The sequence below is a fragment of the Schistocerca piceifrons genome, chromosome 1, assembly GCF_021461385.2.
Source record: "Schistocerca piceifrons isolate TAMUIC-IGC-003096 chromosome 1, iqSchPice1.1, whole genome shotgun sequence".
Classification (NCBI taxonomy): domain Eukaryota; kingdom Metazoa; phylum Arthropoda; class Insecta; order Orthoptera; family Acrididae; genus Schistocerca; species Schistocerca piceifrons.
This window is the reverse complement of record NC_060138.1, coordinates 1,045,315,801-1,045,341,454: the sequence shown is the minus strand read 5'-3', so window position 1 is coordinate 1,045,341,454 and position 25,654 is coordinate 1,045,315,801. Positions and strand designations below refer to the sequence as shown.

Genomic DNA, 25,654 nt, shown 5'->3' with positions numbered 1-25,654 from the left:
CCACTAACTGTCCACTAACAACACAGGTGAGTCTTGGCACACTGCCAAAGCCTAGGCCACCAACGACACTAACTCAGAAGATTGCATGTAAACATTTTGGCCGACTACATCTGCATTGGTTTGTTTTCTTGCAAAACTCCACCAGATGCCAAGATGATGAGCAGTGCCCACTTTGCCACAAGCAGTACTTGTATCACCGATAGAAACAAGACAAGACAAGCACTGTCCTACTTGCTACGCCCACAAGTAGACCAAGCAATATTTGTCTGTCTGAACTGTACAGGTGCAGCAGTCTAGCCACAGAACCAATAGTTCCAGCCACGTCACAACATGGTAGATACACCACAGGAGTCAAAAAAGACAGACAGCCATTGCCACCAGACCTTTTCCCTACTCCGTGAACTCTGTGCTTCAGGACTGGTATCCACAGATTGAAGAAACTCAGGAACTATTGTTAGTGCTAAGTGCCTGACTGGACTTAGAACTGTTCTGATAAACTAACAGTAGTGATTAAAGTTCATTCCAGACAACTTACTTCAAATGGTGGTGTTCTCAGCAAGAACTATTAGAGACAGTTATTCGTTATTTAGACCAGACCAAGAAGATTGTTTATTTGTATGTTGTTAACCAACTGATTTTGTGACCGAGTGGACACTGCCTGTGATTCATGTTTTTTATGTGTGTTGTAATAAAGTGTCTTTCATTTTATAACAATCTGGGAATCCTGTTTCGAGTTGTGAACTCACAAAAGGTTTCCATAAGTGTTAGCTGTAACTCACTCGAATATGAAACTCAAACCACATCTATGAACACTGAAGAAAAATGAATAATGGCAAAGGGCTAGTTCCAGGTCACTTTCTTCCCTGACATTTACACTATCTGGGGTACAACTAGTGAATGAATCACTGAATTGCCCAAGAATATAATTATATTTCTGATATCACTTTCTTTACTCACTTCATGTTTCCAAGCTTCTATAACAATTGTTTCTGTGTGGTTTAAAACATTATTCCACTTCTCTGGCATTACCTGTGCCATTGCTTCCTCTAACAATTTTTTAATTTCTGTTATAGAGAGATACTTATCATTAATTGCCATTTAATGTTTGATATGCGCCAAAATCATTACAATGACATTAAAGTAGCAGTGGTATGATGGAACCCTAAAAGCCCTACGACTAAATTATTTAGCCACGTCATTGAAATACTGCTGTAACTGTGGCCCATTTTGTTTCAAAAGTGCCATGAGCTCCACATTATGCAAATTGTCCTGATTTCACAAATTGTGGCATTTTAACCATTCAGCAGTGTCAGCCTTTTTTGTTGCCAGCATCAGAACTTTATATTTAGTAACTGAATGGTATAGAGCACTATCCATTACAATGAATGACTGCTGATTTAAGTTTTCTAAAGCTGCAACTTTATCCACTTCATAAAATTATCATGAATCATTTCCTCATATTAATCACTTGTTTTCTTTACCATATGAAACACAGTACTTTCACATGTACTGTCATCTGTCCATCCCTCTTTGACGAAACGACCAGAGTTCATCAAGCAACACAATTTCTTCAAAAGGTACCTTACCACCGTCTCACACAAAACGTGGGCAGATACATGAACTTACATGTTTAGCAATCATTGTACTGCGCATATTTAACTGGGGACCTTGAAACGATGGAGAGGCTGGCATCGTCCCGCCATAGCCCTCAGTGGTTCACAACCCACACCACCACTGCCCCACAGCAAACCCAGGGTTACTGTGCAGTTTCATGTGTAACCCTGCTTTTGATTGGATAGGTAATGCTTGTGACTGGGCTGGTGTAGGTGGTTGTGAGAGGATGCAAGGGACAGGTCTTGCATCTAGCTCTATTACAGTGATACGAGCCATGAGGCAAGGGCTTGGGAGCAAGGGTTGTGCAGGGATGGACAAGAATATTGTGTGGGTTCGGTGGGAGTGGTGGGGAGGATAATGGGTAGGACATTCCTCATTTCAAGCTACAATGAGAGGTAATTGAAACTCTGGTGGAGAATGTGATTCAGTTGCTCCCGTCCTGGTTGGTACTGAGTCATGAGGGGACTGCTCCTCTGTGGCCAGACGATGGGACTTTGGCAGGTGGGGGAGAATAAGACATGGCAGATCTTTTTCTGTACAAGGATGGGAGGATAATTACGTTCTGTGAAGACCACAGCGAGACACTTGGTATATTTCAAAAGGGACTGTCACTAGGTGCAACAGACACAGGTGGCTAGGCTGTATGGAAGGGACTTCCTGGTATGGAATGGGTGGCAACTGTCAAGGAAGAGGTAGTGCTGGCACTTAGTAGGTTTGAAATGGACGGAGATACTGATGTAGCCATCTTTGAGGTGGAGATCAACATCATTCCCACCGCTTGATGGATTCCAAATTTGCAACCTCCTTCCTGGTACACAAGACCAACTCCATCCTCACCCACAATTACTTCTCCATTGAAGACATCATCTACAAAACAAATTCGGGGTATGGCAATTGGCACCCGCTTGCTAACTATTCATGGGCCACCTACAGGAATCCTTCCTAACCACCCAGAATCCCAAACCCCTCATCTGGTTCAGATTTATTGATGACATCTTTGTGATGTTTCACATTCCTCCAGAACCTCAACACCTTCTCCTCCGTTCGCTTCACATGGTCCTCCTCAAGCCACCTCAAAGAGGTGACATCATCAATATCTCGATCCACATCAAACCTACGAAGCACCAGCAATACCTGTACTTTGACAGCTGTCACCCTTTCCATACCAAGAAGTCCTTTCATACAGCCTAGCCACCCATGGCCATCGCATCTTTAGTGGCAGGCAGTGCCTCTTGGAATATACCACACCTTAATTACTCTCCCAAGCTTGTGCGTTTCTGACAAAGCACGCCAGGATAATTTTGCTTCCCCTCGTTTTGCCATCTGTCTCCTCAAATTCGTTTTTTCACTTTTAACTAATTACCATTAACGTATGTGAATATAATATGCATTTTCATAAAAGAGAAAGGTTGGCCCTCAGTTTAAAAGATCACAACACCAGATCTAATTTTGTGCTTAGTTCTATTGTATGAAATTGATTTTCTAATTTTTTTGACGATTCGTAGTTAGTATCTTTCATTGTAGGGCAAAATCAGTAATTGTTTCGTAACTTAAATTCTGTTGTTGACTAACAAACAAATATAAATTCTATAATAATTATAAACATTTGGAAGTCGAAACACTAGCATTCTTTAAGTATTTATTCAGCTCTATTCGAAAACATGTTAGCAAAGCCAGCTCATAATTAATCCCAAAGTAATTAACAGTTTTGTCAAAAGTACTTTTTGCATAACAATATTTGTTAATTTCATGATTTAAACAAATAATTCGGCCTAACTCTTGTAGTAGAAGGAACTGTTAAAAAGAACCAATTTTTTTATGTATTCAGTTAATTTGATGAGTTAGGTTTTAATTTTAATTTCTGTAAATTTAACTTATAACAATGTGGAGATTCAGTGTTGGTTATATCAACAACAATGCATTCATTTAACTGTCAAATAAGTGTTACACCAATAGACCGTGTGTTAAAACAGTGACAGTGTCTGTTCCATACGTACCCCATTATTCTACAAGAACAGTGAACTGTTGGTTAGGCTTTTACTGCTTGTAGACGTTCAGCAGTAAACTATTGTAGCAATATATGGATGTTCACCTGCAACCTATTAATGAGGGTATGAAAAGTTAAATAATAGAGCACTGGCCATGTATAACTGTGTATTATTGGGGGGTTGTGAACAGAGAAAGTAAACAACTGTGAAACGCAACTGTGCACCTGTTGGCTACATTATTTACAATAGTCAGTGTCGAAATTACAAACCCCATTTTTCAGCCAATGTAGCAACGCAGTATGTCGACACTGAGGACAATCGACAAAGAAATAACACAGGCGAATGCCACACGTTCTCTCTCCTGTCACCCACCACCTCCGAAAGTCCCACCGTCTGGTCACAGGTGAACATTCACTTTGTGACGCAATGGCACCCAGGACTGGAGCAGCTAAATCATGTTCTCCACCAAGGTTTTGACTACCCCTCATTGTTCCCTGAAATAAGGAATGTCCTACCCACTATCTTCCCTACCGCTTCCACAGTGGTACTCCACCGCCCACCAAACTTACACAGTATCCTTGTCCACCCCTAAATCTACATGTACAGTCTGCAAGTCACACTTGAGTGTGATCTTTCAGTGTGAGCTCTGATTTCCCTTATTTCATTATGATGAATTGTTTCTTCCTAGTAGATCAGTATCAACAAAATATTTTCGCATTCGGAGGAGAAAGATGGAGATTTAAATTTCGTGAGAATATCCTGAAAGGTTGTTTATAACTAATAAAGACACCATAATCTGTTACACGAGTCAAAGGGCCTGAAAGCCATAGATACAAGGTTGTAAGCTATCTCTGGCATTATTCAAATGAAACACTGAGCAAGCAGCGAATGAAACCAAGGAGAAATTTGTAAAGAAAATTAATGTTCCGGGAGAAGAAATAAAAACTTTGACGTTTGTCAATGAAACTGTAATTCTGTCAGAAATGGAAAAATACTTGGAACAGCAGTTGAATGGATTGGGTGGAGTCTTAAAGAGACTTTATAAAATGAACATCAAAAAGTTAAACAAGGAAAACAGAATGTAGTAGAATTAAGACAGTCAATGCTGAGGAAAATAGATTAGGAACTGAGACGCTATAAAAAGTAGATGAGTTTTGCTGTTTGAACAGAAAAATAAATGATTGTGGTCGAAGCAGTGAGGACATAAAATGCAGACTGGTAATAGCAAGAAAAGCATTTCTGAAAAAGAGGTACTGGTTGATATACAATATCAATTTAAGGATTAAGAAGTCTTTTCTGGAGATTTGTTTGGAGTGGAGCCTTGTATGGAAGTGAAAGGCAGATGAAAAGCAGTTCAGACAAAAAGAGAAAAGAAGCTTTTAAAATTTGGTGTTACAGAAGAATGCTGAAAATATGATGGGTGGCAAATGAGGAAGCATTGAACTGGACCGAGGAGATAATATATTTATGGCACAATGTGTCTAAAGAAAGGGATTGGTTGATAAAACACATCCTGAGACATGAAGGAATTGTCAATTTGGTAATGGAGGGAAGTGGTGGTGGTGGTAGTGGTAGTGGTGGTGGTGGTAGTGGTGGTGGTGGTGAATATAAATTTTAGAGGGAGACAAAGGGATGAGCACAGTAAACAGGTGCAAATGTGTGTAGGTTGCAGTAATTTTTAGAGATGAAGAGACTTGTACAGAGATAGACTAGCATGGGGAGCAGCATCAAAACCAGGTGTTGGAATAACAACAACGACAATGGCAACAGCAACAGCAACGACAACAACAACAACGACAACGACAACACCCTTCTCTCTCTCTCTCTCTCTCTCTCTCTCTCTCTCTCTCTCTCTCTCGTCACATTGGCACACCTTTAAGAGCTTCTGCTAGATGAATGACAGAAGTTACATACTCTCAAGAAAATGGCAGTCTTGAAAAGAGTCAAGAGAGGTTTAATCACATAGATGCTTTTTTTTATATAGAAAAAAAAGCAACATATTTACCCCATCGTAAGATGAAGACTTTTTCCAAATTTATCATTCAGAAACTACAGTGTTGTTTTGCAGTCGAAAAGTAAACTATTGCTGTCGAGATTAAAATTTTTACATTGTGTAATATTTTAATACAGATATCGTCTTACATTTACAGATTAAGCTTTGGTAAGTGAAATCACACACAGATTTAAACTGAATAATTAAGAAGAGATCGAGGAGGAACACGAACAGCACATCTTGGCTGAGCTGGGACAAATGTTGGGAGGGGAGTGGTGAGTGGCAGTAAACTTTGTTATGGTGTCAACGATGAGAATGTACTGTGTGCCATGTACCTTGGTTCTTATTTAACATCTACCAGCTTTAGACTGCCATTTGCATGAATCTATTTGCAATCCGAATCGAATTGATTTTAAAATTACTCAAAAATAATATATATTTTTACCGGAGGCAAATTGATGCTAATAAAAAGATTTAAGCACCAAACATTTGTAATATGGCACAACAAATGAAACATGAGCTTCAACAATGGTGCTAAAGCTGCTATTGCACTACACCATTGTTTCTTTGCGTGCTGTCCATAGTGATACTCCAAAGTGTAACAATTTCTGACGATTCATCTGTAGGGGGGCCGAGACAACGACATAATGCTGTCATTTAATTTGCTCGTATTGTCAGTGATGTAAACTGTAGCACTCGATAATGATACGAATTACAGCTGTGACCCTGTTGAGAAATGCAGATCTATGATTGCACTGCTCACAATTGATCCACACAGACAATACAATGCTAATTTTAAGTTATTGATGGACATAAAGCAGAGTGCAAAAACAACTGTGAAGCAGAAAGAAAACTTGGTGTCACAGAAGCAATTGTTCATACGTAGCATCAGATAAGAGCATAACTTGAAGAATGCCAGTTCTACATGCCAAGCTTTCAAGAACAGCGATTGTTTCACAAATTGCAGCAGCAGGTTATTCAGTAAATGCAAGAAAAAATGCAATAAAGGCTTCCTGATTAATCGAAAAATCATCCAAATGAAGGTGCTGAAGCTATAGAGGAATTCTCCAACCGCATGCATCACGGCATTCAAAGCAAGTAATGGCTGTTGTGTGAGGATGATGAAGAGGGCAGCTCACACAGAAACATAGTGGAAGCAATTTAACTGGTTCACAGTGGCCAGCGCAACAGCGCATGCTGGTCATTCTGTGCAATATGTATTGTACAATACAAGGGGAAGCAAATTTTATGTTATCCAATGTGCATTAAAAAGTTGCTTTATCTACATGAAGCAACTCTATATTTGTGTCTGCAGTTTCTCAGTAAAACTTTTCACATAGAAAATTAAAAACCACTGCTTTGGGATTCACATGTGTTGTCTGCAATCCAATCTTTCTTGCTCAATTTTGAGGAAACTACTTGGCAGAAATCCCCCCCCCCCCCTTCTTTGGCATCTTATAGTCTGGTATCACAGCTTGATTATGAAGTGGTTATCTTTTCAGTATTGCCCATAGTTATTGGGATGCTCTGAAATAAATTAACGCACTGTGCATATTTTGAAAGTTTGCAGTGGAAAATGTAATCACTGGCCAGTTTATGTCTGGTGCATTTTAGCATATATAGAGTTACATAATAAATGCAGCTAACAATCACAATTGTTTTTAGTGCTGCAAGGAGAGCCGTATCTCTTTCCAGGCTCAAGTAAATACTTAATACATTTTGATGTGCGGCACTCAAACCTGTGTGGAACTCCCTCATGCTTCCCTTTTCTGTGTGCAGCAGATTCAAGCCGTATCACTACCTCACATGGTGCTTTCAAGTTGGGAAGATGTCTTGACCTGTGCACTTCTTTTTGCTGCATGTAGTTAACAAGCTGTTCACACAAGAGGATCTATTTCATCCAGCTTGTTGGAAAAAGCCCTTCTCTATAGGATTACACAACGAAATCATATTTTAAGGCAGATGTGACCAGCCTGGCACAGAGAAAGATGGCAACAGAAATGAAAGAAACAGTCAAGAACATGCTGTGGAGTCTGTATCATCATTTTTAACTTATTATCTTCATTGGTGCAGTTTCTTATTCACATAAAAAACCTACAGTTCTGGTAAGCGACAGCAAAATGTTGGTTGAAATTGAAATGGAGGAGCCTATATTTAAGGTTCTGAAAACATTCACTGTAATATGCAAATGGAGCAAGCCCCAGTTTCAGTACATTTAAACATGCAGCTTTGAATTAATTTGTCTACAGTCAAGAAACCTTATTGTTTGGCCCTCCACCTCGTTTCTTCACCTGTATATGAAAGAGTCTCCCTCTTCTGGGTACATACCTTCACTTAAGTAAAATGAAGACTGCACAGCAATTTTAATGCAACGTTGTCAGCCACAGACCCTCAAGAAAGTGAAAAATTGTCAAACATAAGAAGAAACTAGTTATGTGGTTGAATGTACATGGTACTAATACCACCTCTAACCAAAAGAAACACTGAAGCCTCCCCCCACTTGAGTACAATACACAGCATCTTCCACAGCCATGAGAGACTGTCAGAAAAGTCCTTCTTGGGAATGCTGCTCAACTTGGGCACCACACTGACTTGAATGTTGGTTATGTCATTAAAGTGTTGACCCTTCATGAGAATTTTTATTTTTGGGAATTAAAATAAAAATCGTTCAGCACCAACTGGGTGAATACAGAGGATGATCAAGAATGGCACTTGCTTTTTTGCTAGAAACTGCACTATAACTGCAGCTGTGTCAGAGGGCACATTGCCATGTAGTAACAAGAAATTCTTCCCCTTCCTTTGTTGCAAATGAACCCTCTGAATCCTCTCCCATAACCAATCCATTACGACCAAATAATACTGGGAATTTACAGTGGTGCCAGTGGAAACAAATCCCGTGTGTCTAATGCCATGAGAATCAAAATAGCCAATGAGCATTGTCTTCACTTTTGATTTTGTCATTTGGACCTTCTCCAGTCTTGGAGAAGCATAAGAGACTCATTCTGCACTTTTGTGTTTTGCAGTAGGTTCAAACTGATAACACCAGGTATTGGCACTAATGATTATTTTTTCCAGAAAAGAACTGTTCACATTTCTCACTTCAATCTAGTAACTGCAAAAGTCCAAGCTCGCTGCTTTTGCTCAGGAGTCAAGGTGTGCAGAATAGTCTTTGCACTTTTTCCTCTTGTTCAAAACATTCTGGAGAATTGTCTTAACCATTTGATTTGGAGACACTCAGTTCTTCAATGCTAGCTCCGTGTGAGAGAACATGAATTTTCTCAAATGTTTCCGTCAGGTGGACACACCCTGACCTCTCGTTGTCCTCGAGTGATGCCTGTTCCTGTTTAAAATATTTAAACCACTCAAACATTCGCACACAATTTAAAGAATTATTGCCGTAAGCCTTTATCATGGATTGAAGTGTCCCCGTGGCCATTTTATGAGATAAAACCTGAAATCAAACCACTGCTCGTTGTTCCATTGCGATTTGTGACCAGAATGTTGGCACACTTGAGCACACGTCCACTACTTAACGCTGCTTGCTCACAACTGACTGGTCGAATGCACAATTGTGGCTTGCAGTTCTTAATTCAAGCTACCACCATAATTACTGTGCTGATGTCATTTCTATGTTAGGAATAAAAGCTGCTTCAGAACTTTTTGGAAAAACAGTATGGATCACAAAGTTAACAGCAATAACTTCTGACTCCAATTAAGAAGTCTCATCTGAAAAACTGACAAGAGTGGCCAACCATCATAGTCCCCAAACAACTAAGGCCATTTAAAAGACTAAAACTATGTGATGAACATCTCTCAGAGCTTCACAGAGGAAATCTGTATGACTATGCAGATGCAACTATGTAGTGGCCACACCAAACACAAATATAGGCTCTTTCTCAAAGTACCAAACCATCTTAATGTATTCACGCATAATTGTGAAACATATCTTCCTTTAGTGCACTGTAGTGAACAGTCTCAGAGACAAGCTGAAGCTGAATGAAATCTCTTCCTCACATTAGAGTCATGTATGAAGGTGGGTGGTGGGGCAAAGTACAGAAGTAAGGCAATAGTGTACAGCATTTGCAACACAAGCCAATGAAGACATTGTGCTGCATCTGCTTACAGCAAGCACAGGGTCGCACAGAAAATATAGCGATGATATGTTAGTGTAGGTATAGTGAGCATATCTGTTGATTATTTTAACTTAAGATGAGATACAGCAGACACTTCAAGTATTACGTAAACATGTGACAACAGTAGTTTTTGAAGTATATGATTTAGTCAGGAAACAGTCAGAAAAAGAAACAGAGTTTCCTTGTGGAATGTATTTTGTAGGACAGCTCTCTCTGCACAAAACAAATCGCACACCTGTCTCCTAACTTGCACATTGCTCTAGCAATGATCAAAGTACTATATAATGAGCCATGTGATTATAAAGAGAACATTTGAACTGGTATGTGTACTAAGCTTAGGAGATGGTGGGAAATTGGGAGAGGGAGGGCGGGGGGATCAGCTCCAGCCATTGATCCCTCCACATGCTCAATTTTAAGTCTCCACCAGAAGATATTGACATGAGCAGCATGTAATACATTTAATCTCTAGCTCACAATTAGAGGCCTATTGGGGGTGCCACTTGCGACTTGGGCCACAACACGTCCTGCTGCATCAGCCAGTCACACTCATTACAAACTAGTACGACAGTACTGACTTGTTACTTCATTACTCTCATCTTTGACTGTGAGAATGAATAACAAACAAGCAATCGAGTAAAATGGTCAAGAGGTAATGAGGATTGTACTATGTTGCATTAAAATTGATCCAGGAATTTTAAAGCTATGAGAACAGAAGATTGCTGTGAGGCAACAGCAAGCACAGGAAAAAAAAGTGCAGACTGTGTTACAGCAACAGCAGTTAATGCAACAGATAATCACCTAGAAATATTTTGTCAGAACCATGAACAGTGTCATTGCCCCATCTACCTTATTTGAATGTTTGAACCATTCTAAAGAAAGTTGAGACTGACATTTATGCCATTTTCAGTTCTAATGCAAAGCAAGTAAAATAGACTCCTAGCAGTTAATGAACTCAAGAACTCTATTGTGACCTTCAAGCAGCTTTTCATTTGAAATGGTTCATAAAGCTGCACCCATTCTCATACATAATTAGTATTTCTATCGATGTTGACATTGTGGTCTTCAGTCTGAAGACTAAAATTCCTTCATGTTTCTGGATGTGTCCTATCAACCAATTATTTTAATCACATTGTGCCGTAAATATCTATTCTGCCCAATTAAATTCAGTACCTCCTCATCCACTACCCACCTAATCCTCAGCATTCTTCTAAAGCACCACATTTTAAAAGCTTCTATCGTCTTTTTGTCTTAATTGTTTGCTCTCCACCTTTCACTTCCATACAAGGCTACACTCCATGCAAATCTTCAGAAAACGCTTCCTAACACTGATATTAGATGTCAATCAATTCCTCTTTTTCAGAAATGCTTTTCTTGCTAGTGTCCGTCTGCATTTTGTATCCTCACTACTTCAGCCATCATCAGCTACTTTCTGCACTAATGGCAAAACTCATCTTCTACTTATGGTGTCTCATTTCCTCATTGTCATTATTTGGTTCCAAGTACATTCCATTGTCCTCATTTTGCTTTTATTGATGTTCATTTTATAAACTCTCTTGAAGATACCACCCACTCCACTCAACTACTCTTCCAAGTGCTTTGCTATTTCTGACAGAACTACAGAGTCATCAGCAAACTTCAAAGTTTTTATTCCTTCTCCCTGACCTTAAGTCCCTGTCTAAATTTCTGCTTGGTTTCCTTCACAGCTTGCTCAATGTAAAAACTGAATGACATCGGGGATAATCCACAACCTTCTCTTGTCCCCCTCTCAACTATGGCTTCTCTTTCAGCTTTTCAGACTTTTGTAACTGCAGCCTTGTACCTCTACAAGTTATAAATAACCTTTCATTCCCTGTATTTTATCCCTACTATCTTCAATTGAGTGAATTCTGGTCAATATTGTCAAAAGCTTTCTCTAAATCTACAAATCATATGAATGTAGGTTTGCCTTGACTCAGTACAATGTTTGTTTCTTCAGGCCAAGCTCCTTAATTTACTATGTTTTTTCAAAATTTTACAATTTTAGTCTACATTACATAACCAACAAAATGTGGTCCGAGTCCGTATCTGCCCCTGGAAATGCATTACAGTTTAAAACCTTTTTTCAAAATCTCTATCTTACCATTATACAGGCTATTCATTTTAAGTGAAGACACTGACATATCTTGAAAACTACACATTGAAAGTTTTAATTCCTATTTGTTGATCTAAGAGGAGGACTTTTGTAAACCCTCATTGCCAGTTTTATAAAGGCTTTGTCGCTACTGCTGTAACAGTAGGCTGAGTTTGTGAGTTAGTAAAACGGCTTTTGGTGCAGTACACCGCTAGACAATTTCTCCCTGGCACTATTAGACTACTATGCCACAAGGTCAGGTAACAGGATAAGAGAACGAAGGTTCTACATCACTCTCACAAATTAGTAACAGTGCCACACAAATCAGTTAAAAATCAAACAATAGAAAATCCAGGATGGAACGTAACAATACCAGAGAAGGAAAGATGCTACTCACCATATAGCGGAGATGCTGAGTCGCGATAGGTACAATAAAAAATTCACAGAATCATAGCTTTTGGCCATTAAGCCTTTGTCAGCAGTACACACACACACACACACACACACACACACACACACAGTCTCAAAGAGCTGAAACTACACTGCGGTGTAGTTTCAGCTCTCTGAGACTGCAGATGTGTGTGCAAGTTGGGTTTGTGTGTGTGTGTGTGTGTGTGTGTGTGTGTGTGTGTGTGTGTGTGTATGTGTGTGTGTGTGTGTGTGTGTGTACTGCTGACAAAGGCTTCTTGGCCAAAAGCTATGAGTGTGCGAATCTTTTTATTGTGCCTATCGCGACTCAGCACCTCCGCTAAATTAGTTAAAAAGGTTTACTTGTTTTTGTGATCTGCAAATAATAAAATCTGCAACACTGCTTCTAATATAACACAAAAAAGCCCTAAATGGCTAAGTGCAAATAATCGTAGGTAAACTTCGCAGTACATAGCAATAGCAATTACAATAACTGTCTGTTCAATTCTAAGAGTTCACTAAATGATGTTACCTGCCTAAGTTAGCCCTGCACAATGATCTATAGCTGAGTGGATGAGGGCTGCTCTTCTATCTTCCAAGTGGGCTTCTGTCCATTGTTTTTATAGCAGATTATGATTCTGTGGCAAAATCTACAAATGTTTTGTCTGTAGCATTTTCTTTGTTTCACCATAGGTGGCACTGTAATCGGAGGAATAGAAATGGTTACACAATCATAATTTATTACATGCTACTCAATGGCCCTTGAAATGTCCAACAGCATGTGAGACCCCACCTCCATGCTGCAATGGTAGGACAGGCCAGTATTTCATAATGTATAACCAGAAACCCCATTTGCAATGTTTTATTCCTCCGACATATCGAACAGAGGATTACCCGAGGTGTCATTGTGGCTGTGGCTCAAGGCAAAAGTTACTCAACTTTTCCAATTGAGTTAAGTGTTAAAACGTAACACCGCCAACTTCAAGACATTTAGTGATCCTCTTTTCAAATGGCCACAGACAGGATAGAAGCATTCGGTGGGAATGTAAACACAGGCAGTTTCGATGTGGACAGTCATGTCTTCGCAGCCTGTTTGCACTTGCTGGTAGATATTATCTTTTAAATACCCCAACTAAGGGAAATCCGGTGACGTCAAATCTGGTGACCTAGGGGGCCAATTAATAGGGTCACCTGTACTGATCCACCAACCAGTGTAAACACAGTCTAACACCTTCTGTGCTTCAATTGCACTGGACAACGGTCACGCTGAAACCACGTACATTGTCGACCATACAGGGCAACATCCTGCAGTAGTACTGGTAGTTCCTGTTCCACAAATGTTCAATATTTGTGTCTATTCACCATGCCATCAATAAAATATGGGCCAATGAGTTTGTCCCCCAGGATGCCACACCATACGTTAACCAACCAAAGACAATGATGGTCAACTTGCCGTAGCCAGTGGCAATTGTCTACACTCCAGTAACACATGTTATATCAGTTAATGCTACTATGGTTTGTGAATAAAGACTCACAGGAGAATAATAAGTGGCAAAGAATGTGGGGGTCATCTGCATTTGCTAATGTACTCATTCACAAAACACTAACTGGTTATAGAAATAGGCACCATGAAGTTCTCGATGCAGTGACACAAGGTATGAATGATGCAGTACTGTGACAATATTACTGTTTTTACCGGGTGTTTAACTGTGGGTGCACTGCCGCTAGTACAGCTATTTCATTAGTTTCTCCTGTAACACGTTTGCTTCATTTACTTTTGCTGGTCAGTAAACTGCCATCAGACATAAAGACGTTCACAACATTGTAAAAGAATGAATGAGAGTGAGCTTTGAGCTTTCTCTGGAAAACTCTCGGCATACAAGGCAACAGAAGCCTCAACATCTCTCTCCTACATTCTCCATAAATCAGGATCATTTTGATTTTTTTCTTCTGTAATTGCAACATTCATCATTCCCTTGGGCTTAAGTTCTCCAAATGATAGGCAGACATGCAGGCAAGAAACACTGCGCAATTATTGTAATGCTTAGAGCCATTATCAGTACACTGGACTCACATTCGGGAGGTCGACGGTTCAATCCCGCATCCGGCCATCCTGATTTAGGTTTTCCGTGATTTCCATAAATCGCTCCAGGTAAATGCCGGGACGGTTCCTTTGAAAGGGCACGGCTGACTTCCTTCCATCCTTCCCTAATCTGATGAGACCGATGACCTCACTGTCTGGTCTCCATCCCCAACCAACCCAACCCATTATCAGCATGATACACGAGTTCCGGTTGCCGTGTACTGCCTGTTATGATACGTCATAATTCGCTATATGGCCACGGAGGCACATCGAGTAGTCCGCTGTTAGATATATCAGAGCAATACAACATTGCGAATGTGGTTTACAATTAGAAGTTACAAAATATTGGCCTGTCTTGCCCTCACAGAATGGAGGTGGGGTCCCATGTGCCATTGGATATTCAAGGACCATTGAGTAGCATGTCGTAAATTACAATGATGTACCCATTTCTATTCCTCTGATTACAGCACTACCCATGGCAAAACGAAGAAATTGCTTCAGACAAAACACACACAGATTTAGTCATAGAATCACAATCTGCAATAAAAATGGGTGTTCCCTTTGAAAGTTTCAAAGTTGGCCCCCTGCCACCTATGCATAGGGTGGGATGACAGGTTGAGTGTGGTATCATTGGATGTCCCCTTCCAAGATAAACAAATTGGAATTATAACTTTTTTTTTTATCGAATGTGTAGTTTTCGAGGTATTTCTTTGTCTTCAGTTAAAATGAACACCCTGAACATTTAATCTGGAACCTTACAGTTTTCCCAGGTCTCCTCCTGCATATGACCTCCTTTCATGATTCTTACACCAAGAGTTAGCAATGATTAAATTGTGCTCCGTCCAAAATTGTTATAGATTCCTTTCCCTCAGTCCATGTTCTCCTACTATTTATCATTCTCTTGCTTTTCCTACTAAATCTTTTGATGTATACATGATTTTCTGGCCAAGCACTTTTGTAAAAAAACACACACACACACACACACACACACACACACACACACACACACACACACACACACACACACACACCATGCTGAGTAGGAGCCATACTGCCACATACACGATAGTCAGAATAAGATAAGTCATCATATGCAGCCTGGGTTGCTCTGTCTCAGTGGCACAGGCAATGTTTCTTTCAAATGGTGTACATTTCCTACCCTGACTCCATAATTCTAGTTGTAATGCAGGCCAAGGCTCTGAGCCTATCTGACCTTAGTCTTTTCAATGCTGTCAAAATTAATTTCCCTTGTGAGGGAGCATTCTAAGCGCACAAAATATTTAAAAATGTTTTTGAAATTGATCATATTTCTATAAGTGTTGTGACTTGCAGTCGATGGAAAACTTTAGTCTTGTCGTTGTCCAACTCTCACATAACTGCTGAGAAAACAAACACAGCCTATACTTGCAGCAAGAAGGGAAACAAGGTGCACATATAAACAACAGTATGCATACCACTCAACTGCTTCACACATGTGCCTGCAGCACTTGCTACCCTCAGCGTGCTACTGATGACACACAACATCAAAGGCAATCAGGTGGAGTTTAAAGAGGATATGGGCACTGCTATGTCACTCATCAACATATAAACATGCTGGCTTCTGAGCTCTCTGCAACTCCAAGAACCATAGAAGTAGGTGGTTATGTACAGTAATAAAATAATACAATTCAATGGTCAAATCACAGTCAAAGCAAAGTATGTCGAGTACTAACATTCTTAATCACAGCTTAATCAAAAACACCAGTTTTTTTTTTTGGTAATCCTCTTTTGTTCTGCAGATTTCAAATTAAAAAATTAAAGAACATGGAAACCTAGTTTCTAGTACCATTTTGTGCAACAATCTAGAAATATTCTGTCAGAATCATGGACAGCCATTTGTGCCAGAAGTTTGTTTTTTTTCCCCCTCCAGGATCCTGAACAGCATCAGTTAAGCCACTATTTGTAGTGCTCCCTCAACAACCTTTGGTATGTGACAGCATGTAAAGGCACAACTAGACACATTACAAGAGCACTGTGCACTGTGTTATCACCTCCACTCTGTCTAGTTAAAAGGCAAGAAAACAGATGGAACTATGTGCATCTGTCATGACCTTAACTTGCTGGGGATCAATCACGTTCTTTAATCCCAGTGCAGCAACAGGACTTCTCCTTATTCCCTTAAAGCATCGATATACATGAAAAGCTGCAGCCTTATTACTATTGTTTTGATGAAACAGCTTTACAAGTAAAGACCTGATCACCTTGTCCGTGTTGATCCATATTGACCGACTGCAACTGTACTGCACACTGACGCTTGTGTTTCAACCTTAATTTCACCGTACCAGTACCAGCGCCTAATGGCAAGCCATGACATTATCACTACTAAAAATGCAAAGTCTGCAGCACACAGTCTCAACATCATTTCTATAATATTGGGCACCCACATGGTGATTAGTCTTCTGTCTACTCAGGCTCAAGTAGCAAAAGTTTAATTATAACTGCTCTGTACATTATATTGCAAGACTTGCACACTGGGGGAAATCTACAATGAAGGTGCTGCTAAGACGGCCCTCAAGAAACTTTTATTTTTAACATATTGTGACTAATCAAATTTACAAACTACTTTATCGATATAACCTATCTTAAGATTTGCCTAAGAATGTTAGCACTACCTACTGCAAAATTTTGACATATTTTCTTAGAAGATTGTAAGATGCTGGTGGGCAAGCAGTTTTTCGTCAAACATTGTGGCAATTTTCTGAACTAATGTTGTTCTATGTCATAAAATGAGCCCCATCACTCTAACCATCATCACCACCAGCTCATACTTGCTTCGAGTTCAGGGATGGATGCAGTTGGAAAATTCCTGTCTACCTCCAGTACCTTCGTTCAACAACCTACTGCTCTAATTCATGAAACATTCCACGTATTGCTCACCTGCAAGTTTGGTGTATACAACTAGCAATCTCTTCATCTGTTGCCGCCTACAAATATTCACTTCTGTGACATCAAATTTTCTTCCTGCTGCACAGTTGTTTGTGGCCTCTGCTTCATGAGAAACCATTAGGTTCAAATTTATGTTGTACTATCTGCACGAACCAAATGTGAACTGCGAAAGTGTAGATTCACATTTCTCTACAGAGTCACAGCTGTAATTTGCATCCATTATCAATCACTTCAATTTACTGTTCTTACCATTAAGCATACTCAACAACAACTATGTTTTATCCTGTTGGGAACCAAGTGCTGAATCAGTGGAAATAAGGTCATTTTGGGCTAACAGTGCTCTTCATCATCATTTGTTGCCAACCTTGAAAATAAACAATCCGTGCTATAGACCAGTTGCTGGATCTCACGTTTGATTTACTGTGCTGCATTTCAAATGTACAGTGTGAACATACTGATGTTAAGAATTAATTATCTCCACAATATAAAGAAAAGATAGATTGCTACTATCTGTAAAGGTAACACATTGAGTTGCAGTCTGGCACATGGGAGGTGGGGAGGGGGCAGAAAAGGAGATGAGTAGAGAAGGGAAAAGACAGGTGGGTACATTGTCAGAGGGTGGCCCACAGAGAGGATGTGAGCAAGGATGACATGATACCACAGAGGGGTTGGAAACTGCTGGGTGGAGGGTGCAGGGGCAGTAGGTTACCGTAGGCAATATCAGGAGCAGAGAATGTGTTGTAAGGGTAAATTCCATCTACACAGTTCAGAAAAGCTGGCGGTGGAGGGGAGCATCCAGATGGCTCGGGTTGTGAAGCAGCCATTGAAATCAAGCATGTTACGTTCATCTGCATGTTGTGCCACAGGGTAGCATACTTTGCCCTTGGTCACAGTTTGGCAGTGGCTGATATAAAAAACTGCGCATTATATTGGTGTAACAACCAACCAGCTACCCACCAGGTTGAACAGCCACCACCAAACTGTGGCCAAGAGCTAAATAGACTACCCTGTGGCACAACATGCAGCTGAATATGAAATGGTTGATTTCAGCGGTTGCTTTGCTTCCCAAGCCATCTGGATCCTCCCCTCCACAACCAGCTCTTCTGAACTGTGCAGATAGGAGCTATCCTTACAACACATTATCTGCTCCCAAAATTACCTGGGCCTCACCCTAAGGTAATCAACTGTTCCCACACCCTCTGTCCAACAGTTTTTCCCCCGCTCCATTGTATCACCTCCCTATTCTTGCCCCTTCATCCTCTTTGTGTACCGCTCTCTGAAAACACACCCGCCCTTCCCTACTCCTCTCCTTTTTTGTCAACTCCCCCTTACCCCCTCCTGTAGAACTGTGTATTATTGTCGAGTATTTGTCCATTCATGTCATTTCAGTTCTGAAAATACTTAGATTGAGCCAAAGTACAGTTTAAACATGATAGCTATATAGAGAATGAATTTTTCACTCTGCGCCAGAGTGTGCACTTATATGGAACTTCCTGGAGCCACTATCCTCCCCAAATTCGGCCAAGCTGGTGCCACAAAACCACCATTTCACCGTCCTGTTCTCATCAAATTACATCTCTGCAAGACCATAAGTGCCAAAGCCTCAAAAGAAATGTAAGACAACCCCTGTACCACCTTATTACACATTGGCATATGTAAGACCACCCTGAATTTTTTCAATGGCGAACTTGGGAAAAAGCCTCATCTCTAAGTCGGGTAAATATGGTATATTGGCCAGACATTGCTGCAGATACGAAAGAATGGTCTAGACCTCTAACTACTGTACCTAGAACCAGGTCCCCTCAGCCTAAACTGGAGCACCTTTGGGAGCAGGTGGATACTGATTGTGCTCAGCCTTTCCAGGGGCAATGTGGCTGCTAGTAGTGGATGCTACCCCCAACTTCAAATTTGTATCGTGGATGGCAACACAAAATATGTAGCATTACCAGGTCTTGACCAACATCTCTGGCAAAGAGGCACTGGGCAGTGGGTCACAGTTTGTCTCAGTTTTGAACAGTTCTGTCAAAGTGCTGAACACAATGCTCAACCACCATCTCAACCCATCCAGCTATCAACTCAACTCAGAGGACGAGGGATTTTCATGATGTTCAAATCTTAACTACAGTGAAGAAGGGTATCAGCATCTGAGGATGCCTTGAACTGCTTCAACACAAGTTCCACCCTTTTAATGACTGCAGCCTGAAGAAGCAGCTGCACAGAAGCAGTTACTGCACACTGTTAAATCACCTGTGCCTGGCCCAGTACCCATGAGACAGCCCTTACTATCCCTCAGCATTGTCATTCAAGGGCCCGAGCAGTGAATGCCCATTGCCTGTCCCCCATTCACCCAGTAAGTATAACCAGTAAGTATAACCCTAGTCCCAGCCTCCACTCTCACACCCCTATGACCTCTGCCCACATCGTAACTGCCAGACGCAATTGGAAGTCCAGGATCAATGTAGGCAGTTTATCTCCCACAGCACAACCAGCAACAACTGACTCAGGCGCTAGTTGGCAGCCAACAGACATGTTGGACGCATACTAATCTAGGAGTCTACAAATCCCAATACAGAAATGTCATTCATTTCTTAGTCTGGGCTTCCGAGCACCATCAAACCCCAAAGGCACAGACTTAAAAAAGGACATATCTGACCTTGTGTGCCTTTTAAATGGGGGAACGGTTTTGTATTCTCACCAGAAGATATTGAAGTCAGAGGCATAAAACACAATGTTCTGATTCTGATCCTAGTGTTAAAGAAGACCAAACAGCAAATGTCATTGGCTTTTATTCACGCCCCAGGACAGAAGCAATGTACCCCATCTGTCTGTGTAAAGAGTAAAGTTAGTGTGGAAGTGCGAGAAAGTGTTCTAAATGTTTATATATCTGAGGCAAAACATGGAACCAGCCCATTATTCTCCCAGTGAAACATGGGAAACTGCCTAAAAAACCACATCCAGGCTGGCTGACACACCAACCCATTGTCCTTAATACACCAGCTCATTGTCATTAATCCACCGAGCACATTCAATCCAGGGCCGATGCACGTTCCCATCCGAGAAGCAGTCCTGTTAACACATCTGGCTATTCAGGTGGGTAAACTGCAATGTCTCTCGCAACTACAACAGCCAAGCTACTTTTGGGGATTGCATGTACAGGGAAAATTTCTATGGAACAAAGGACAAATCTCTATGGAACAAAAATTTGAAATTACTGTTCTTGCATTTCAAATTATTATTATTATTTTTATGAAAAATGCATACCTTCTTATTTCTAATCACGTATCGTAATTGCCGATGTTTTATGGAAAATTTAAAGTTATTAAAAAAGGAAAAAATTACAATTTTTTTTCCACCCTATGCTTCACAGAAATGTTCCTAGGATAAGCACCGTTGTTTAGAAAACTTGCATCAGTCAGGAATCAAACTCAGGACCCCTATGTGCCATGCAAGCATTCTATCACACAGCCACACAGACTCGAAAATATTCACCTTATTTTAAGGTACCTGTTACTGTCCTTCAAAGTAGTCACCAGCGTTGTATAGAACCCATTGCCACCGATGTGGATGGCCTAGTATACCGTTAGCAGAGCCCGTTCTGTTGATGGCGTGAATGGAGCGGTCTACTGCCAGTCAAATCTCTGAAACAGTTCTGAAGCGAATGCCATGAAGTGTTTCCTTCATCTTCAGAATCAAATCAAAGTCACAAGGACTTACGTCCGGGGAGTATGGTGGATGATACCGTACTTCCCAGTCCCATCGACCGAACGAGCAGCCACAGCTTGCTGTATGCGCCCGCGCATTGTAGTGCAAAATGATGGGTGGGCTGCGCAGAAAGTGTTGCCGCTTATTTCGCAAAGCTGGTCACAGGTGATGCTCCAGAAACGAACAATAATACTGTGTACTGACGGTCTGCCATGGAGGAACGTAATGCGTTAGGATAACACCACCACAGTCGTACATGAGAATCACCATAACTTTTGACCGCTCCATTCACACCATCAACAGAACAGGCTCTGCTAATGGTATACTACACCTTCCACATCGCTGGTAATGGGTTCTACACAAACCTGGTGACTACTCTGAAGGACAGTAACAGATGCAAGCATGTAACTCTTTTGTATCGGTTGTGAATAAATAGTTGCCACTATTTAAGTTTCAACCCTCGTTAGATTCATAAAGTGGACAGACACTTTCCTCACTCTGTCTGTCCATGGTGATTTTGAGACTTGTGCTAGAAAGCAGCTTCAGTGCACTTACCGAACACTCTGATTCTGAACTCTTTCTGTCTGCAACTAAGTGACAGTACATAATTGCAGCTGCACTGCTCTGTAAGTGACTCTGTGAATGATTTTCGTGTACAGCCTGTGCAATAGTAAAGTCAATCACCATTTTTTCCACCAATGCGTCTTTGTTTCCTATATCTTGAAAAGCATACTGGGACTCAACAAACCCACTTCATCACACATACAGCTTATGCACTAGGCTTACACTATTAATAGAGCTTGTATTTAGAGACAGTCATAATAAAAGGTGTAGTAGTGATGGGCCACTCACAAAGTGAGTGAGACCATGGAGTTTAGTCCCTTAAACACTAGGTATTCAATAATCCTCTTTTCACAAAATTATTTCAAACCCAGCTCAACATTAAGTAAATACAGAGGTCACAGTATTTTCAAGATACACTGCAGTAAAATGTTTGTCTCCTCAACTACAGATTAAAAATTTATGAAAAACAAAAATTAGAATTACTGTACTTACATTTCAAATGATTGAGGAAGCAATCCACCAAATCAAATGACAGAACTTCCTGCAGTTTATAATCATAAATTCTACACAGCAATGTGATCAGTGGTTTGATTCTGAGGTTAGTATTGATAGCCTGATTCATGGAGGTAAAAATGCTATAAACTATAGAAATGCACACAGGTGAATCTGCAAGGGAAAAAAAAAAATCACAATTTAAAAACAAAATCTAACTATCTGAAGAGTACTTAAAATACAAAATCCATTTTTGCAGTTTACTGCTTCTCAGCTAATGTACTACTGTTCACTCAACTGGTTTTCAATATAAGTTCAGACTCTCTCTTCTTCAAGTGTGATTGTTTTGAGACAAAATGTTGTAAAATAAGTAGTCTCCAGGAACAAATCTCATAATCACTACAGTAGCACAACCAAATCTTAGTTTTCAGTCAAAAAATTTTCTAACTGACAAAGGTAACAGTTTCTATTTTATCCTCTTTGACAAGCTATTCCCTTTCAGCCAATATATTACTGCTGATTAAATTTGTTCAAAGAAATACGCAGCAGCTTAATTTCATCCATAGAAGCTATTGCTGGAGCCACCAAACTGTCAAAAAGAATGGAAGAAAAAGCTTAGCTTTCAAGCTAAGTGAAATGAAAACAAACACACATACACACACACACACACACTCACTCTCACACACACATTTAGCCCCTTCACCATTATAAATAGATGACATGGATTAACTTTCATGTGACTGTCCAAGTTTGTTTCTTTTAAACAACATTCACACACTTTTGACACTAAGCATGACAACTACACACTGTACAAGAGACTTTTTCATCTGCCATGCAGATATGACTATTTTACTCTTATGACCACACAAATTAATACAGTGATTGAGTGTAATGTTACCTCCATGTACTTTGTAAAAACAACTTGACTGAATGGACATTTTTATTTACCTCAGCTACAGCAGTAATAATGCTAACACACATTGATCTGTTATCCTATACCGTTGATACTTTGAACTTTACCCATTTGTGCAGAATTTTTCAATCATTTATCTAGCAAATTCTCTACTGATGTCTCTCTGGTTCCAAAAGACTCAAAGACTCTGATGGAGGTCGAAAGAGTGTCATGATTAAAAAATAATTTCATAAGGAGGAGTAAAATGTTGTTGTGGTCTTCAGTCTGAAGAGCGTTTTATTGCAGCACTCCATGCTACTCTATCCTGTGCAGGTCTCTTCATCTCTGAATAACCACTGCAACCTAAATCTTTATGAATCTGCTTCCTGTATTCGTCTCTGTCTCCTTCTACAATTTTTACCGCCCTCCAATACTAAAGTGGCGATCCCTTGATTTCTCAGAATGTGTCGAATCAATTTATCCCTTCTTTGGATCAAGTTGTGCCACAAATTTCTTGCCTCCCCTATTCTAGTCAGCATTTTCTCATTAGCTACATGATTGACCCATGTAATCTCCAGCATTCTTCTGTAGCAACACATTTCAAAAGCTTCTATTCCCTTTTTATCTGAACTGCTTATCATCCCTGTTTCACATGCATCCATGGCTACACTCCAGACAAATACCTTCAAAAAAAACTTCGTAACACTTAAATCTATATTCAATGTTAACAAATTTCTCTTCTTCAGAAATGCTTTTCTTGCCATTTCCAGTCTACATTTCACATCCTCTCTATTTTGTCCTCCATCAGTTATTTTGCTGCCCGATTTCCTAACCTGGTTCCCTTAGCATCACCCGATTTAATTCAACTACATTCCATTATCTTTGTTTTGCTTATGTTGACGTTCATATTGTATCCTCCTTTCAAGACACTATGCATTCTGTTCAACTGCTCTTCCAAGCCCTTTGCTGTCTCTGACAGAATTACAATGTCATCAGCAAACCTCAAGGTTTTTGTTTCTTCTCCCTGAGCTTTAATTCATTCCTACTCCAAATTTTTATTTGGTTTCCTTTACTGCTTGTTCAATGTACATGCTGAATAGCATTGCTTATAGGCTACAAGTCTGGCTCATTCCCTTTTCAACCACTGCCTCCCTTTCATGCCCCTTGACTCTTTGTAACTACCATCTGGTTTCTGTACGAATTGTACACAACGGTTTTTAAAATGGCCTTGTTGGCCAAAAGCTTATTTTGTGACAGTCTTTTTGTTATGCCTATCTGTGACTCAGCATCTCTGCTATATGGAGAGTAGCAACTATCCTTTTCAAGATATTGTTACATTCCATCCTGGATTTTCCATTGTTTAAAATCCATATTTTACTTGATGTTACAACTACCATGCAGCCAAACTATTAACAGTTCCTATAATTAATTAAAATAAAATACAAGAATAAAATTATGTTTCTGTCTCATTGCAAGTACTTACTCATTCCAAGCGATGCTCTTGGGAAAACCTCTGGGTAATGTATCAGAATGGTGTAGATAACTGGGAAACACTTCCTTTTCAGAGAATACAGAGCATCATAGCAAAAAGCCTGTGCTCGTTCACGAAGACCTTCTGCTTTACACAGAGAGGCATGAAATCTTGTCAAAATGTGCAGAAGATCGTACTGTAGAAAGAAAAAAGTTAAAAGCCTAAGTGCATTACCAATGCATGTAAGATGCAGAATACATAACAGTAGCAAATCAATGGTAGAAAGTAACATACAAGGGACATTTCATAAATAATGCACACTATATACTTTTTCTTATATGTTTAATTTTTTTTCCCATTATCTCTTTACAGTCCTTCAATACAGTCTCCCTGCTTCTCTACGACTGAATCCCAACGTCTCAGAAGCTTTACTGTTCCATACAGGAAACCACTTCGATTGTTCTTTCAAATGGCTTGTGTAATAGCGATAGAAACCCCTTCCAAAGAAAGGTAATGATGTCCACGCATTGGTATTTTCTACTTCGGAAACAAGTCAAAGTCTGATGGACTCATGTCCGGGCTGTAGGTAGGATGTGGCAACACTTCACACCCATAATTGCGCCACTTTTGGGCTAGAACATTGCTGATATGTGGGCGAGCGGTGTCCTGGAGAATGATTGGCCCAGCCTTGATCAACTGAGGTCAGATTTTATGCACTTTTCTGCGCAGGTTTTGCATAAAGTTATGATAATACACTGGTGTCACGGGTGTTCCATAGGGGATTATGTCATGACGATTCCTTGGTGATCATAAGCAAAAATTATCATCTGCTTGAGCTCTGATTGAGTGTGTTGAAATTTTTTTGTGTGTGGAGAATCTGAAGCTCTACTCATTCGACTGTGATTTCAACTCTGCTTCAGAATCTCTTATCCATGTTTCGCCAATACTGACAACTTGACTCAAGAATCCTTGATCTTCACGTCGAATCGTCAATTGAGCAAGGTTGCAATGTCCAGGCGTTTTTGCTTCTCTTCAGAAGTCAAACAGTGTGGGACCCATATTGCAGAAATTTTTCTCTTCTGCAAATCATTTATCAGAATACAGAATACTGGCTTCAGAGATTTCCTCACAATCTGCACTGCAGTCTTCTTCAAGAGCATCTGCCACAAGTTTCACACTTCATTCATCTGTTGACGTTTCTGGCCTTACGGGTTTTTAAGTATTGTCTTTGTTCAGGCAACCACCACGAAAACGATTAGATGTATGTGAGAGTGTACAA

The 25,654-nt window shown here is 40.1% G+C and overlaps 1 protein-coding gene across 1 annotated transcript in view; it reads right to left on the bottom strand.

Moving 5' to 3' along the window:
* Positions 1-25,654, bottom strand: part of LOC124731101 — a 301,651-nt gene that overhangs the window by 33,924 nt on the left and 242,073 nt on the right. Inside the window, exons 11-12 of the mRNA XM_047248509.1 lie at positions 24,388-24,571; positions 22,013-22,186 (exon numbers count right to left, since the gene is read on the bottom strand). Coding sequence (XP_047104465.1) covers positions 22,013-22,186; positions 24,388-24,571 — 358 coding nt within the window. The remainder of the gene's footprint in view (positions 1-22,012; positions 22,187-24,387; positions 24,572-25,654) is intronic.